Here is an 18204-nt window from a genome sequence, read left to right as displayed (position 1 = left end):
GGAGAGCAAGGAGCGAGAGAGGAGAGCGCTCGAGAGAGCGAGCCTTCCAAAAGACAGTTGGCCCCTTAGAAACTTCCACAATTCCTTCCTAGGTACAGAGCCACAGAGCGAGGTCAAAAGGCATGGAAACTTCCAATGGCCGACAACAAACATGCAGCTGGTCTATTGGTTTATTGGTCCAGGCTTCTTCAGTAAGTCGTAAATCTCACCGCCACTCTGCTTTAGGGGCTTTTGTCTTGCCTTGCTCAAAGCCACCAAAGCAGCCCTCTTAAAGGACAATAAACATGACTTTAGTATTAGGTTGATCCAATCAATCTATCCTCGCGTCTCTTTCAGAGGGTCCCAAAGTGCGAGACAGGCACAAGATGAACGTCGCTGGACTTAGCCAAAACGTCTGTTAATTTGCTCTCGATTCAGCAGGAGGTTGAGCAAACAAGTTCGATTCGCTGTGAATTAAGGTTCTGTGAGCTCTGTTGGTCGCGTAGTAGGTCAATTTAACACAAACGACATTTAACTCTCAGACATATAGCATTCCAATAACACAAAACCAGCCACAAACTACTACTGTTTCTCTGAGAAAGGATCAGAACAGCATGGAAGGTGACAGGCACACAGCCTACACATTTCATATAGATGACGGACCAGCTTGTTCACTGTTGCGCAAAATTAGGCAAACGCTAACAAACAGACACATCCATGATGCGAGAAAGCGAGCGCCAGCGAGAGAGAGAGAAAGCGAGCGCCAGCGAGAGAGAGAGAAAGAAAGCGAGCGCCAGCGAGAGAGAAAGCGAGCTCCAGCGAGAGAGAGAGAGAGAGAGAAAGCGAGCTCCAGCGAGAGAGAGAGAGAGAGAAAGCGAGCTCCAGCGAGAGAGAGAGAGAGAGAAAGCGAGCTCCAGCGAGAGAGAGAGAGAGAGAAAGCGAGCTCCAGCGAGCTCCAGAGAGAGAGAGAGAGAGAAAGCGAGCTCCAGCGAGAGAGAGAGAGAGAGAAAGCGAGCTCCAGCGAGAGAGAGAGAGAGAGAAAGCGAGCTCCAGAGAGAGAGAGAGAGAGAGAAAGCGAGCTCCAGAGAGAGAGAGAGAGAGAGAAAGCGAGCTCCAGCGAGAGAGAAAGAGAGCGAGCTCCAGCGAGAGAGAGAAAGCGAGCTCCAGCGAGAGAGAGAGAGAGAGAGAGAAAGCGAGCTCCAGCGAGAGAAAGCGAGCTCCAGCGAGAGAGAGAGAGAGAGAAAGCGAGCTCCAGCGAGAGAGAGAGAGAAAGCGAGCTCCAGCGAGAGAGAGAGAGAGAAAGCGAGCTCCAGCGAGAGAGAGAAAGCGAGCTCGAGCGAGAGAAAGCGAGAGAGAGAAAGCGAGCGAGAGAGAAAGCGAGCGAGAGAGAAAGCGAGAGAGAGAGAAAGCGAGCGCGAGAGAGAGAGAAAGCGAGCGAGAGAGAAAGCGAGCGAGCGAGAGAGAAAGCGAGCGAGCGAGAGAGAGAAAAGCGAGCGAGAGAGAAGCGAGCGAGAGAGAAAGCGAGCGAGAGAGAAAGCGAGAGCGAGAGAGAGAGAAAGCGAGAGCGAGAGAGAAAGCGAGCGCCAGCGAGAGAGAAAGCGAGCGCCAGCGAGAGAGAAAGCGAGCGCCAGCGAGAGAGAAAGCGAGCGCCAGCGAGAGAGAAAGCGAGCGCCAGCGAGAGAGAAAGCGAGCGCCAGCGAGAGAGAAAGCGAGCGCCAGCGAGAGAGAAAGCGAGCGCCAGCGAGAGAGAAAGCGAGCGCCAGCGAGAGAGAAAGCGAGCGCCAGCGAGAGAGAAAGCGAGCGCCAGCGAGAGAGAAAGCGAGCGCCAGCGAGAGAGAAAGCGAGCGCCAGCGAGAGAGAAAGCGAGCGCCAGCGAGAGAGAAAGCGAGCGCCAGCGAGAGAGAAAGCGAGCGCCAGCGAGAGCCAGCGAGAGCCAGCGAGAGAGAGCGAGCGAGAGCGAGCGGAGAGAGAGAGAGAGCGAGCGAGCGAGCGAGCGGAGAGAGAGAGAGAGAGCGCAGCGCCATCCATGATGCAGAGCCTGTGTCTCAATTACATGACAGGGAAGTTAGCCTGACCTTCGAGTCTGTTCATATGATCTAGCCATGAGTACTGGTGGGGCCTTGAAGCTTTCCGCTCTCCTTACTACTTTCTCCCTCCACTTTGGTGGTTCCTTGTTTACCCCAGGCCTACACAGCATGGCGGAAGCCCAGATCAAAAGGACGCGAGTAGGGCTAGCCAGGACTGGGCCACCAGGGTCGTCACGGCAGCCTGTGGAGAGGACTGAGCACCTGGCATTTGTCTCCACTCACCCTGCACCCACCCAACTTGCCATTTAAGACCAGTACTGTAGGGTAAATCCCCACCATCACACACAGCACCTACATCTCCCACCAACACCACCCCGTGGACATGTTTGGCTTGAGGTTGCAATGCCTGTGTGTGTGTGTGTGTGTGTGTGTGTGTGTGTGTGTGTGTGTGTGTGTGTGTGTGTGTGTGTGTGTGTGTGATGTACTTAGAGTGAGGCCAGTGAACACGCCATGGGCATGAAAGAGAACAGTTGAAAGCAAACAGAGAAAGACAATGAGATGCTTTCTGCCATAAATGCAGAATGTTTGACCCCTTTTCCCTCCTTTCTAAAGGCAAAAGATTAAAGAGGAACTCTTGGCTATTCATGGCGTCCTTTTCCCATTCTCCTTGGGTGTCGTAAAACCCAGCTTGCTTTTCTGCTAATAAAACAGTCCCTGAACACGTGAGGAGCTGGCAACCCTCTGAAAGACCTACGGATTCATTTCACGTTTACAATTTAGAGGCAGGAGTTGTGTCCGAAATCTCGGCTTGCCTACTACTTGAACTGCATACTGTGTAGTAAATCATACTACATACTGTTTAGAACGTACTGTTAAGTAAAAACAAATGCAGTCAGCAACAAATATCAGCATACTAGTATCATCCTACTGAGAATGTGTAATTAATGCACAATTGCATTGATTGCTGCCATTCATTCATTTTGGTAGAGTTGATTATCAGCGGTTGTTAAACACGTCGGTCTCGAAAATCTATTCTCGTTCTCATTCGTGTGCAGCGAATTCTACTAGATGAAAAGCCAAAATGAATATGACATCCTGGCATTTAAAAGCAAACCTTTTCAAAATGTCACATACTATATAAAAATATGTGCATACCCAAAATGCCTGCAGTTTAGAATGCAAGTACAGGTATTGGGACATGGCCAGTGTGAGAAAGAGAGGGGGGGGTATTTCAGATTGGTTTCCAATCTTGGCTCCATCAGCAACATTATGCTTCCAAAAGAACTAGAATGCAGTACAAAAAAAAGCATTCCCAGAACTCTAATTCTTTGCGTAGAGTAGCAAATTGTCCATCTTTCACTCTTCCGAATACAACAGTTACGCAACTGCATCCTGCATTTTGCAGAACATTCCAAACCTGCCAACATTATAGTCACTTGGCATGGGCAGCCTTTTGGGCTTTGTCAAAATGGAGCACCGGGTGGGAAATTCATGGTGGTTTAGGAGGTATCCATCATCCAAACAAAAGCAGCCCGTATGCAGCTGAATTACCCACCATGTTTACGATTGCCTCCTCTCTGTTGTTCCTGCATGTGAAGCCGTAACAGTAGCAGAAAGCAATGGAACAATTCATCGATCCATTAATGTCATGGATTGCTCAAAAAGGTACACCTGGTTTCCATGAACTACATCTGGTTTTCACCACTCACTGATTCGAAGGAAGAGATGAAAACCATCAGACACTGGCCACGAGGACCAGAATTACTCATCCCTGAATCAATCCTTTTTTTAAACTAAAATAATTGTAGGAGCTACAGGGAAGAAGACATGAAACTATAATTCAACACTTACTTCCAATGTGGTCAAGACAGACCACACCAATCAACAAAAACACCAAGTACAAAAAGCCTTCACTCACCACTGCTTTGGTGGACATATTGTCCTCCATGTCAGAGTAGTTGGCATCCATCAGCTCCGGAAACGCCTTTCTGCGCTCCCCCAGCACCTCGCGGCCGTCCACCCGCAGTTTAGCGGGGTGCACCTGGGATTTGTCCTTCAGCAGTTTCTTATCCGAGTGGTGGGACTGGGCGTGCGACAGGGACGAGCCCCCTGTCGGTTTTAACGACAATTCCGCTAAGTTTTTCTTTTTCTTTTTGGTCACGTGGTCCTCGCAGTCAGTGACAGACAGTCGCTTGTTAGTCCCCGCCCCAGACCCGGCCCCGTGCAAGTAGCCCCCGTCCTGCCGGTGCTCCTTGGACATGGTCTTGGGCTCCTTGAAGCCCATCTTGGGGATGGGGGGGTTGTCACGAAGAAGAGGCTGGTTCTCTTTGGGTTTCTTGGAGAAATCTTTGGAGGCTTTGCTGGGTTCCCTGCCACAGTCTCGGAAGGCACTTTTGGTCTCTTTTGAAGGCTTGTCTTTGTGGTCCTTTGAGGGTTTGAGTAGCTTGGATGAGCTGCTACTATTAGTAGTGGTGGTGGTGGTGGTGGTGGTGGTGGTGAGAAGGGCGCCAGTTCCTTTGGAGCTGTCCTGCGGCAAAAAGGACAGGCCAAAGATTAGGTCTCAATTTATTTAGATAGGATCCTATAACTTCACGATAGAGCATCTATCAACTTTGACTCTTGATTTGCAACAACTTGCTTGAGTTCGGTTTTGCGCTACCTTTAAGTTTAGATAGTTTAACATTTTATTGATAGTTAGTGAAACATCTTAAACCATTTGGATTACATATAACATTACATAAGCTTTGTAAATAACAAAAGGTCAGTTCAGCCCTAACTAATGCTCCAAGGATTACACACAGGCAAGAGGGAAGTTGATGAATGGAGAAATCCCACTTCAGGGTCAGTGGACACGACAGGGCAAACACCTAATTAGTCTGTTGGACACGCTGGCGATTAGCAACAACATGGGTCAAAAAGCTTGGCTAATAGTAACTCCCGGGATCCTAAGCAGATGGTAGGGGCCAAAAACTAACTTCTTGACCTCAAGGCCTTCTGTACATACAGTGCCTTCAGAAAGTATTCACACCCCTAGACTTTTTCCACATCTTGTTGTTACAGCCTGAATTTAAAATGGATTCAATTAAGATGTCTATGGCCAACACACAATAACCCCACAATGTCAAGTTGGAATTGTTTATACATTTTTACTGAATGAATAAAAAGCTGAAATGTCTTGAGTCAATAAGTATTCAACCCCTGTGTTATGGCAAGCCTACATATGTTCAGGAGTAAAACTCTGCATGATTAACAAGTCACATAATAAATTGTGTGGACTTACTGTGTGCAATAGGTGTAACATGATTTTTGAACGACTACCTCATCTTTGTACCCCACTCATACAGAGAATTGTAATGCCCCTCAGTCAAGCAGTGAATTTCAAACCCAGAATCAACCAAAGACCAGAGAAGTTTTCCAATGCCTAATAAAAGAAGGGCCCCTATTGGTAATGGATAACATTTTTAAAGCAGACATTGAATATCCCTTTGAGCATGATGAAGTTATTAACTACACTTTGGATGGTATATGAATACACCCAATCACTGCTAAGATACATGCGTCCTTCCTAACTCAGATGCCGGAGAGGAAAGAAACCACTCAGGGATTTCACCATGACTTTAAAACAGTTAAGAGTTTAATGGCTATGATAGGAGAAAACTGAGGATGTATCAACAACATTGTAGTTACTCCACAAAAATAACCTAATTGACAAATGTGAAGAGGAAGCCTGTAGAGAATGACAATATTTCAAAACATGCCTCCTGTTTGCAATAAGGCACTAAAGTAAAACTGAACACAACTGTGGCAAAGAAATTAACTGTGTCCTGGATACAAAATGGTCGTGTTTGGGGTGGTGGCTGCATCATTATGTGTATGCTTGTCATCGTCAAGGACTACGGATTTATTTTAGCATAAAAATAAACCGAATAGCGCTAAACAGGCAAATCCTAGAGGGAAACCTAGTTCAATCTGCTTTCCAACAGACACTGGGAGTATTGTACAATCCAGGTGTGGAATGCCTTCAGATTTACCCAGAAAGACTAACAGCTGTAAAAATCACTGCCAAAGGGGATTCTAACATGTATTGCTCGTGGATACACATGTCAATTAGATATCTGTATTTCATTTTCAATAAATGTGCAAACATTTCTAAAAACATGGTTTTCCCTGTCATTATGTGTGTGTAGATGGGTGAGATTTAAAAAAAAATAATAATAATTTTGAATTCAGGATGTAACAACAAAATGTGGAATAAGTCAAGGGGTATGAATACTTTGAAGGCACTGTACGTACCACTGAAATTAGTCTAGACTGTTGACTAGATATTCCAGGGAAATGTGTAGGGATAATGAAATTAGAGGTTTGCCACGTCACAGTGAGATTTATTGGGGTCAAAATCAAAAACACTACTGGGAACAATTTACTTGCCTCCTACTTGGGGGGGGGGGCTTGATTACAATGCTCAAATCTATACACCCCTGACAACTAAATGAGCAAAGACAATGTTAAGTCTGGCCATAGCATATCAAAGAAATCCTAATAATCAGTGTTCATTCATTTTAGAGAAAGCCCTGGTGCCACCCTGGGGCTCTTGTACTGCTGTGTCAATGAAGAGTATTCTAGAACAAGATAAAAGTTTTTAAAAAAGGGATTCCAGTTTGCTTGAGAAGAGACCTGGGAACTTGTTTTGTCAAGAATGTGGGGGAAGGGAGGGAAGACTCAACAGCTGTAAGTGCGACCTTAAAAATTTGCGCAGACCGTGAAAAAAAACTTGGAGGTGGAAGCGGAGTGCATTTCCTTTTCTCCAACTAAACGACGTGACCCGTGTGTCCCGGGGTCACACTTTCTGGCCCCCAGTCAATATTTCATACATGTCTTAAAGCCATTAAGCACGTCTAGACGGTAGGGGTGTGTTACGACCTGCCCAAACCCTTTGATTTTGTCTATCTGCTCCTGACCCCTTGACCTTTTGGACATCTAGCTGCTAACCCGCTCAGACAAAACTGTTTAAGACCAGTAAAAGGTGGAGATAAAGTGATGCTCTATCAATAACAGCCCCCGATACCAAAAGACTGGCAGGTTAGTAGATGCTCCCAGAACATGTAAACCTATAAGAGGCCATGAAAGTGAATGAACTGAGCAAAATCGAAGGTACCCCGTAAATGCACATGTCAAAGTTTGCTGAATGTCAAACGGCTACAGTCCTAAGAGTATCACAGGATTCTTTGTCAATACGATCTTCAGGCATTTCACTGTTCTAAAGAACTTTTCATGCCAAGCACCAGCAAATACATTCCATGTTACTTAAGATGGTAACATTTTAAATGGAGTACTGTAATTGCTGGACTATTAAGCGCACCCGAATATAAACTGCACCCACTGAATTATTTTAAAAAATATGTATTTTGTACATAAATACACCACACATGTCTATAAAGCCGCAGGTGCCTACCGGTACATTAAAACAAATGAACTTCCTCATCTTCCTCCTCCTGTGCACTGAAACCACTGAAGTCATCTCCTTCAGTGTCGGAGATGAATAGCCTCAGAATTGCTTCATCCGATGTTGGATCGTTTTCATTGTCGCTCTCGTCACTTTCATCCGGAGGCAAATACCCCGCTGAGCTCATGCTGCCCCTTCAACACGCAGCAGTCCAGCCTTTCGAAACCCGTTGATGATAGTGGATTTTTTGACAATGCTCCACGCTGTCAGGACCCACTGGCAGACTTGACCATAAGATGCTATTCGCATGCAGCCCGTTTTAGTGAAGGATTTCTCCCCACTTGTCATCCAAGACTCCCACTGAACAAGGAGCGCCACCTTAAATGCACGATTTACACTGATGTCGAGTGGCTGCAAATACTTTGGGCCATCTGCTTTTCTTCCCTCTGAAAGCTTTTGTTGTCTTTTTGCACTGAGTCAGTTCCTCACTCTGCTGTTTCCAACGTCTTATCATCGACTCATTAAGGCCAAGCTCCTGTGCAGCAGCTCTATTTCCTTTTCCAACAGCCAGATCGATCGCCTTCAACTTGAAAGCTGCATCATATGCATTTCTCCGTGTCTTTGCCATGATGAGGGTGACAAAATTACTAGCGTAATCAGAATGATGGGAAGTTTGAGCGCGCTCGATTTTACGTCACATTATGTGACGGTGCTCATTTTTTTGCTGGCATGAATCTTATGAAAGCGGGAAAAATCCATAAATTAGCCGCGTCATTGTATAAACCGCGAGGTTCAAAGCGTGGGAATAAAGTAGCGGCTTATAGTCCAGCAATTACGGTATATGGATGTGTGCATTATGTACTTTCACTAGTCTCCTTGTAATAATGACCTGCCACTCAGCACTATGTACAGAGAATATTACAATGCTGTACATGACAGTTCTGCTTAGATGAATAAAACCTACTCGTTGAGCTGTTTTGGAGTTATGTGCAATAACGGCGTTTCAGCAGTTTTGTTTAGCATATAAAAGGGCAGACTGCCATAGCATTCAGTAACACTTAAAAAAGCCATGTGGGGTACAAGTGAACCGGAAGGAGAGGAGACAACAGTAGGTGGGTTGCCATTGGACGTTAGTGGAAGTGTGTGTGTGTGTGACCCCTCTGCTCCATCAGTAATCCATCACACAGTCTGTTTGGATTGGAAACCGTTTCCATGTGCACCGGGCCTCTCGTAACCCAGCCCTTGCAGGAGTGGGCTCTGACGGGCCGTGGTAAATGATACCATTTAAACGGGACTAAAAATAACTCTTAATGGAAGCAACATGCCAGTTGGACCCCATATACATGTCGTTTCCATCCATGATTCTAAAAATGGTTCTCCGAGACTTGAGAACAATTGCATCACAGTGAAACACTGATACGTACCAAATTTCAACAGGCTTTAAAACTAGTGACTTCTTTATACTACCTAATGGATACATTATGGCCGTTGCTATAACCGATATCAGTAGCATACCTTGCGTAAGCCCAAGTCGAGCGTCTCTTGTAAATCCACAGACTTCAAATACCCTCAGCATCTTTGAACCTAGCCAACTATGCAGAGATTAAGCTGGGGGAGACTTCGAAGAAGTGGGAATTTCTGGGGAAGAGAGGGAGGACGGGGAGACTGTCTAGCCCAGGCTGTACCTGGAGACCGGCACTGACCTTTGACCCCGGGAAGACCTTGCTCTTCTTAGCATCAGACAATGTCAATGTCAGGGAGCTGCTGGGGAGGGTGGGCAGCTTGAGATGCTGGCCGAACAGAGATGTGGAGCCCTCCTGCATTACCATCACCTGGAAGTAAAATGGGGTCATTAAAACCGATGCCTTCCTCCGAAGTGACTCATAGATCACAGGTGACACCCATTTTAATATATAAATGTAGCAGATATGGGAATCAAACCAACAACAGAAGCAACATAACAGTAAAGACAATAAACCACTACAATAAAAAAAGACATTAACAGAATTATATTGTCCTGATCAGCATGTGTAAAACTGAGTTTTGTATCTTATTGTGCGCTCAGTCTGGGAGTGAAGAGCTTTATGAATCTATTTGAATTGAAAGTACTGCATCAATTGGACAGTTTCTTAATTCCTGCTTATAATAGTGGATTCTGTGTGAAACTTAAAACCGCTTTTGTTTGGACAAAAACTTAAGCAAGGATCACGTATTATCGTAGTGGTCTTGTCGATGCCAAGAGCAGCAAACTTAACATTTGAGCACTTAACACTGCACGTTATTCCTGGAATCCCTCACAGACAGTCATTGCTTTACATGGAATGACAGTGAGCACGCGAAGAAAAGACAACACAGCTGCTTCACTGTGGGTCTAAATTTGAGGGTGCATTTGTTTGTGGTGTCACTTCAACATAGCAGCCGAGGGAAGAATGAATGCTTCATGTCTTGACTAGCAGCAAGAGGTTAACAAAGGGTTAAAACGCCACTGAGAACACACGGCCTGTTTCTCAGAAGCTCCAGTGCCCTGCTGTTGAAATGAGCTGCTGTGAGTCAGCACCAAAACAACTTAGTAAGCATTTCCTTTCATACAACTTTCCCCACCTTCCGGTCTTTCCATTACCCTTTCTCCAATAGAAGAGGGGGACAATAGAGCAAGGCACGGGGGTGGGTTCCGCCTTTACAATGGCAGAGGATACACTGGGTCAACAACATGCGGAAAGTCTCAGAAATAATAGATGCTCATCCAACTGTGCGTATTGGACACAGGTCCCAAATTTGACTGTGGGTCATGCTTAGACGTTTACATTGCCATAGTGAGAGAGTCCTAGCATTGGGGAAGCTACAATATCAACACATTCCTCATAAGTAAATGTTTCAATTTGAAGAGAACACTAGTTCACATAAGTCTTACTTTAGAGTCTTCCAAACTTCTTTTGCTAGGATCCCGTTGCTGTGGACACACAAAAAGCATTTCAGTATACACACAGCAATCAGCTGTATTGGAGAAGGCCTCAAAACATCCAGTGGGCTGAAGAAATGCGACTGACAAACCAGTCTCTCAATTAAACCACATCACATTCAGTGTACATCTGTTGCCAATCTTATTCATTTCCTCTGAAAAGGCATCCAATCTACGTTAAGGTGCACGGTGTTGTGCGCCCAGCCATAAAGCATTGGTGTGTTACTGGAATGAGCATGGCAGGAGGGCCTGCTAAAATAAACACACACCCCTGATCTTGTAAATTCCTGAAGATATTGTCCACTGAAATAATTAAGAAATCTATTCCAAAATGGACCTTCCTATGTGGGCACACAAGGCTTTCTGGAGGGCACAGGGAAGAAAGAATAAACGTGTGTATGAACAAAAAAGTACTTCATTCCAGTCATAAAACATGACAGAGTGGTTTGCCTGCCAACGGCTGACCTGATAAGCCCAGTTTCCTGCCAATGGCAGGTCTGATGTGTGACCGACATGGATGATACCTCGTTGCCAGCAAGGTCAAGGTTGTTTTTTTTAAAAGAGCTACTCATTGGTCCAAGTTCCATTCAACTTCTGAATTGACATTTAAAACTTTTACCTTTCCAGGTGGCGTTTAGCTCAATAGCGTTAAGCATGGATGGCCATAATGGATGTTCAGGGCTTTGCTCCAGTCCGGGTCCTGATGATTACCTCAATCAGGTGTTCAAGCAGGGATGGAGCAAGCCTGTATATCCAGTATGGCTACCCATGCTTAAGGCTAACAGGACAAACACCTGCTATTGAGATGTGTCCCCCCCCCCCCTCCAGTCTTGTCGTACCCCGCCGGCTTTGAGCAGCTTCCTGCGGAACTCCTCCGTGGGATTGTTGAAGGTGAGCTTCTCGCAGCGCAGGTGATTGACAGGCGGGTGGCCGTCCAGGTGTAGGAACAGGTCGTAGTCGAAGCGCACTTTCTTAGGTTCTTCCTGAGAAGAGCAGTGGGACATCCGTAGGAACAAAAGAAAGGAGAGAAGTCAGTTGCGTACTAAAGTCCAAAACGGTAAACATTCATACAAAGGCAAAGTTGTTAACCATATGGAATTCATAAAGATCAATATCTGCACTGACCACATTAAAATATGTGACATTTTTCAAATGCTCAACATAGATTATTTAAAAACTACCAATGTGGGATGATCATGGTCACCAATGGCACATGAATCTGGTTAAGCTGTATGTTCACAGCTTGGGATCTTTAGTAAGCAAATACACGTCGAAACCTTGTTAAAAATGTACCTTATTTCTGAAGTAAACTTCAATGGGCAAGATGAAGCCTGCGTATCCAGACTCCTCCACTTTATAGGGTGGATCCTTACACACTGAAATGAAGGGGAGAATTTTTTTTTTTTAATCAGCTTTTCACTCAACGCAGGCGTTACTTGTGAAGGTGTGACGTGTCCTATGTAACAAATGCCAGTGTGAGCACAGAGTCCCTCAAGGATATAGAACATATCTGGGGAGCCGTGTGTCCCTGTGTGTCCCCGTGTGTCCCCGTGTGCTTCTCACCGATCTTCCACCGTTTCTAATGCGTCTGTCAATAAAGCCTTGAATAGGAAAGGGAGTGATTCTCCCCGTCTCCTTTAATAAAAAAAGGTAATGTGAATGTGACAACAGCACCAAGTCTCAAGGTAGCAGTTAATTTGCTAGCATGGCTCTAATATAATAGGTATTTTACCATGCATATTCATCAAGGATACCTTAAGATTACAAACAGAAAGCCCTTTGTGTGTGTGTGTGTGTGTGTGTGTAAGACATTGGCACTAATGGGAATTGGAATCTGTTGCTGCCAGCCAACAGCACTTGAATATAACTCAACACTGCCAGTGCCAAGACCGCTGCATTTCATGTAGTGCTCTCTCATGGGATCTCATTATAAAACATGAAGACAATTTCCGCCAATAATCTGACGCAACGTCGATACCAGAAACCCTGGACTTATATTAGATACAAATACACATCCCAAAGACTTGGATCCACCCAGCAGCACACCACGACACACTTAGTTCCCATCAGGCTGATCAGGACAAACAACCTGCGCTTCAGGTCAGGTGACCCCCTCAGACACCTGTTTGAGGGGGTCTCAGGGGGCTTTGCAGCAAAACTGCCAGCTAGTCTGCATGTGCAGTCAATATGTATTTACTGATAGTAGTTCCTCTTCAATTCTCCTTTCAGCTGCCTTACTAACGCCATTTACATTTTTAGCTTTTGTTAGTCTTTACAGATTAGTATGAGCAGCATAACCATAGCCCGTACAGATTGGACATTTACTTAGTGCTTTATCAATGTACAATGGGCTCCATTGCCCATTTCATCTCATTTGGAGGGGTAAGTACACCATTTTATTTAACTAGGCTAGTCAGTTAAGAACTAATTCTTATTTACAATGTCCAGCCTACCAAAAGGCCTCCTGCGGGGACGGGGCTGGGACATTAAACATTTTTAAAATAATAATAATAATAATAATAATAATAGGACAACACACACACGACGAGACAACACTACATAAAGAGAGACCGAAGACAACACAGCAAGGTAGCAACACAAAATGACAACATGGTACAAACATTATTGGGCACAGACAACAGCAAAGGGCAAGAAGGTCGAGATAATGATAAATCCCGCAAAGCAGCCACTGTCAGTAAGAGTGTCCATGATTGAGTCTTTGAATGAAGAGATTGAAATCAAACTGTCCAGTTTGAGTGTTTGTTACAGCTCGTTCCAGTCGCTAGCTGTAGCGAACTGAAAAGAGAAGCGACCCAGGGATGTGTGCGCTTTGGGGACCTTTAACAGAATGTGACTGGCAGAACGGGTGCTGTATGTGGAGGATGAGGGATGCAGTAGATATCTCAGATAAGGGGGAGTGAAGCCTAAGAGGGTTTTTATAAATAAGCATCAACCAGTGGGTCTTGCGACGGGTATACAGAGATGACCTGTTTACAGAGTGCGGTGATGTGTCCTATAAGGATCATTGGTGGCAAGTCTAATGGCCGAATGGTAAAGAACGTCTAACCGCTCGAGAGCAACCTTACCTGCCAATCTATAAATCATGTCTCCGTAATCTAGCACGGGTAGGATGGTCATCTGAATGAGGGTTAGTTTGGCAGCTGGGGTGGAAGAGGAGCGATTACAATAGAGGAAACCTACTCTAGATTTAACTTTAGCCTGCAGCTTTGATATGTGCTGAGAGAAGGACAGTGTACCGTCTAGCCATACTCCCAAGTACTTGTATGAGGTGACTACCTCAAGCTCTAAACCCTCAGAGGTAGTAAATCACACCTGTGGGGAGAGGGACATTCTTCTTACCAAACCACATGACCTTTGTTTTGAAGGTGTTCAGAACAAGGTTAAGGGCAGAGACAGCTTGTTGGACACTAGGAAAGATTTGTTGTTTTGTTGTATAGCGTTTAATCATCCGGGGAGGGACCAGCTGAATATAAGACTATCATCTGCATATAAATGGTTTCCTATTGCCTGAGCAACGTTGAAGTAAATTGACAAGAGCGTGGGGCCTAGGATCAAGCGTTGGGGTACGCCCTTGGTGACAGGCAGTGGCTGAGACAGCAGATGTTCTGACTTCATACACTGCACTCGTTGAGAGCGATAGTTATCAAAACAGGCCAAAGAGACAGAGACATCAATACTCCTTAGCCTGCCCACAAGAATGGAATGGTCTACTGTCTCAAAAGCTTTGGCCAAGTCAATAAAAATAGCAGCACAACATTGCTTAGAATCAAGGGCAATGGTGACATCATTGAGGGCCATTAAGGTTGCAGTGACATCCGTAACCTGAGCGGAAACCAGATTGCATACCAGAGAATACTAGACATCAAGAAAACCAGTCAGTTGATTATTTTTTTCAACACGTTTGATAAACTGGGCAAAAATAAATAAAAATAAGGCTATAACAGTTAGGATCAGCTTGATCTCCCCTTAAATACACTGCTCAAAAAAAATAAAGGGAACACTTAAACAACACAATGTAACTCCAAGTCAATCACACTTCTGTGAAATCAAACTGTCCACTTAGGAAGCAACACTGATTGACAATAAATTTCACATGCTGTTGTGCAAATGGAATAGAAAACAGGTGGAAATTATAGGCAATTAGCAAGACACCCCCAATAAAGGAGTGGTTCTGCAGGTGGGGACCACAGACCACTTCTCAGTTCCTATGCTTCCTGGCTAATGTTTTGATCACTTTTGAATGCTGGCGGTGCTTTCACTCTAGTGGTAGCATGAGCCGGAGTCTACAACCCACACAAATGGCTCAGGTAGTGCAGCTCATCCAGGATGACACATCAATGCGAGCTGTGTCAAGAAGGTTTGCTGTGTCTGTCAGCGTAGTGTCCAGAGCATGGTGGCGCTACCAGGAGACAGGCCAGTACATCAGGAGACGTGGAGGAGGCCATAGGAGGGCAACAACCCAGCAGCAGGACCACTACCTCCGCCTTTCTGCAAGGAGGAGCAGGAGGAGCACTGCCAGAGCCCTGCAAAATGACCTCCAGCAGGCCACAAATGTGCATGTGTCTGCTCAAATGGTCAGAAACAGACTCCATGAGGGTGGTATGAGGGCCCGACGTCCACAGGTGGGGGTTTTGCTTACAGCCCAACACCGTGCAGGACGTTTGTCATTTGCCAGAGAACACCAAGATTGACAAATTTGCCACTGGCGCCCTGTGCTCTTCACAGATGAAAGCAGGTTCACAATGAGCACGTGACAGACGTGAGAGTCTGGAGACGCCGTGGAGAACGTTCTGCTTCCTGCAACATCCTCCAGCATGACCGGTTTGGCGGTGGGTCAGACATGGTGTGGGGTGGCATTTCTTTGGGGGGCCGCACAGCCCTCCATGTGCTCACCAGAGGTAGCCTGACTGCCATTAGGTAGCGAGATGAGATCCTCAGACCCCTTGTGAGACCATATGCTAGTGTGGTTGGCCCTGGGTTCCTCCTAATGCAAGACAATGCTAGACCTCATGTGGCTGGAGTGTGTCAGCAGTTCCTGCAAGAGGAAGGCGTTGATGCTATGGACTGGCCCGCCCGTTCCCCAGACCTGAATCCAATTGAGCACATCTGGGACATCATGTCTCACTCCATCCACCAACGCCACGTTGCACCACAGACTGTCCAGGAGTTGGTGGATGCTTTAGTCCAGGTCTGGGAGGAGATCCCTCAGGAGACTATCCACCACCTCATCAGGAGCATGCCCAGGCGTTGTATGGAGGTCATACTGGCACGTGGAGGCCACACACACACACACACACACACACACACACACACACACACACACACACACACACCTCATTTTGACTTGTTTTAAGGACATTACATCAAAGTTGGATTAGCCTGTAGTGTGGTTTTCCACTTTAAATTTTGAGTGTGACTCCAAATCCAGACCTTCATGGGTTGATAAATTTGATTTACATTGATCATTTGTGTGATTTTGTTGTCAGCACATTCCACTATGTAAATAAAGTATTTAATAAGAATATTTCATTCATTCAGATCTAGGAAGTGTTATTTTAGTGTTCCCTTTATTTTTTTGAGCAGTGTATAAAGGATGAACCATGGCTGCCTTCCAAGCAATGGGAACCTCCCCAAAGAGGAGAGACAGGTTAAAACCAGAGATAGGCTTGGTGATGATAGGGGCAGCAACCGTAAGAGCCTAAACCCAGATGTTTTTTAGGGTTAAAGTTTAAGGAGCTCCTTTAGCACCTCGGACTCAGTGACCGCCTGCAAGGAGAAACTTTGTAGCCTGGCAGGGGAAAAAGAGAAGAATCGGGGCTAGTTGCATTAGAAGGGGTGGGAGATGAGGAAATGATGGACAGGCAAGGCTGAGTCAAATAGGAATCCTGACTTAATGAAGTTGTGATTAAAGAGCTCAGCCATGTGCTTATTGTAAGTGACAATCACATCATGAACATTAAGGGATATGGGCAGCTGTGAGGGTTTATTCTCCAGGTCTTTAAAATGTTTTCCAGAACTTCTTGGGGTTAGACCCACAGAAATATAACTCTGCTCCTAAAAGTAACGGATAGCCTGAGTGCACTTATTTCTTATTAATATATAATAATAATAATATAATAATATATGCCATTTAGCAGACGCTTTTATCCAAAGCGACTTACAGTCATGTGTGCATACATTCTACGTATGGGTGGTCCCGGGAATCAAACCCACTACCCTGGCGTTACAAGCGCCATGCTCTACCAACTGAGCTACAGCGTCAAGAATTCGGCATATAGTAGCACGTTTGTATGAAGGTGTGGTTATTCACAGGCAAATTGTTATATGCTATGAGGTACATATGTGTCTTTTTATCGAGAGCAAAAGCTTTTTTATTGTCAATCAAAAATTATTGTTCTGAAAGCAACTGTTTTCTGACGAAGGAAGTCATAGCAGACACCTACGAAGAAGGACTCTGGTAATCAGCACTGGGCTGTACTGACGTATCCTGAAAATGACATCTGCTGCTTTAGATTGAACGGCCATATTGCAGTTATTGTTTTCAAATCTATAAAAAAATAAGCTGTTCTCTTTACTTTCAGAGAGCGAGCGAGCTGACCAAGGGGTCGAAAATGTAGACATAGCCAGATGTTCACTGTCCGAGGAACAGGCCGTGGAAGCTTTATTGCTAGCAAAAGTGTCCATAATCAGAGGTAACTGTTATTTTTCTCCATCTCTGCCTATCTTGTTGTACATGGAACCTGTCTCACATGCATTAATTCAAAAACCCTTAAAATGTCAGCAGCTAATTTTCAGATTTCCACCACATAAACACAGGCATTTTCACTGGACTATCTGTTGCTGCCAGGTCATGATTTCCCTGGGGGTTGGCCTTGCAATAACCAAGTGGTGAGACACATAGCCCTCTATATTTAAGTGTTTCAGGTACACTCCGATAGGTGTCTGTGTCACATACAGTATCTTCTATAGTTTGTCCTCAAGTGTCTGTTTTTCAGCATAAAGTACTAAGAAGCCACTGTGTGTTTGGTCTCACCTGGTGTCCACACTCAGTCTCTTCTTCACTTCATCCCTCTCCCCCTTCTCCCCAAATCCTCTAGGTTTTATCAGCTGTTTTGGTGAACCCCTCCCGCATCTGAACTGGCTGACAGAGGGCACAGCATGATCATAGGTGAGATGTCACTTGGTCGGGTCAACAGGAAGTATTATTAAAGAGATGCTTTACAATGAAATACAGACCAATGTAGTTGTCCCAAAGTTAAAGATCCAAGGTCAGTTTTGCATTTCACCTCCTGATTTAAGATGACTAACCGTGTTACAATAAAAAAACAAGGCATAATCATGCTCTCTCGTCTGCAGGTATGTTTTGGTGTGAGAGAGGAAGCCAGTCCCGTCATCACCACCTCAGCCGCTCAACTTTTGGGATAGGGGGCAGCATTTTCACTTATGGATGAATAGCGTGCCCAGAGTGAACTGCCTCCTACTCAGTCCCCGATGCTAATATATACATATTATTATTGGATAGAAAACACTCTGAAGTTTCTAAAACTGTTTGAATGATGTCTGAGTATAACAGTACTCATATGGCAGGCAAAAAACTGAGAAAAAATCCAAACAGGAAGTGGGAAATCTGAGGATTGTAGTTTTTGAACTCACCCCTATGGAATACACAGTGGGATATGAGATATTTTGCACTTCTTAATGCTTCCACTAGATGTCACCCATCTTTAGAACTTTGTTTCAGGCTACACCTGTGAAGGGGGGCCAGATGGGAACTG

General features: G+C 45.2%; 1 protein-coding gene across 4 annotated transcripts in view; it reads right to left on the bottom strand.

Annotated features, from left to right (window-relative positions):
- LOC118391958 (protein AF-9-like) overlaps window positions 1-18204 on the bottom strand; it is a 67209-nt gene that overhangs the window by 10148 nt on the left and 38857 nt on the right. For 2 of the 4 annotated variants that reach the window (XM_052459461.1, XM_052459460.1), the window contains exons 3-7: window positions 11703-11784; window positions 11248-11413; window positions 10361-10399; window positions 9153-9281; window positions 3925-4533 (exon numbers count right to left, since the gene is read on the bottom strand). In XM_052459461.1, the coding sequence (XP_052315421.1) occupies window positions 3925-4533; window positions 9153-9281; window positions 10361-10399; window positions 11248-11413; window positions 11703-11784 (1025 nt within the window). Of the gene's footprint in view, window positions 1-3924; window positions 4534-9152; window positions 9282-10360; window positions 10400-11247; window positions 11414-11701; window positions 11785-17462; window positions 17571-18204 lie in introns of all 4 variants that reach the window. The other 2 variants (XM_052459462.1, XM_035783485.2) reach the window with 2 other exon arrangements.

Source organism: Oncorhynchus keta, chromosome 13, assembly GCF_023373465.1.
Source record: "Oncorhynchus keta strain PuntledgeMale-10-30-2019 chromosome 13, Oket_V2, whole genome shotgun sequence".
In the NCBI taxonomy this organism is placed as follows: Eukaryota; Metazoa; Chordata; class Actinopteri; order Salmoniformes; family Salmonidae; genus Oncorhynchus; species Oncorhynchus keta.
Note: the sequence above shows the minus strand (reverse complement) of the source record. Positions and strands in the feature narration are given on the sequence as shown.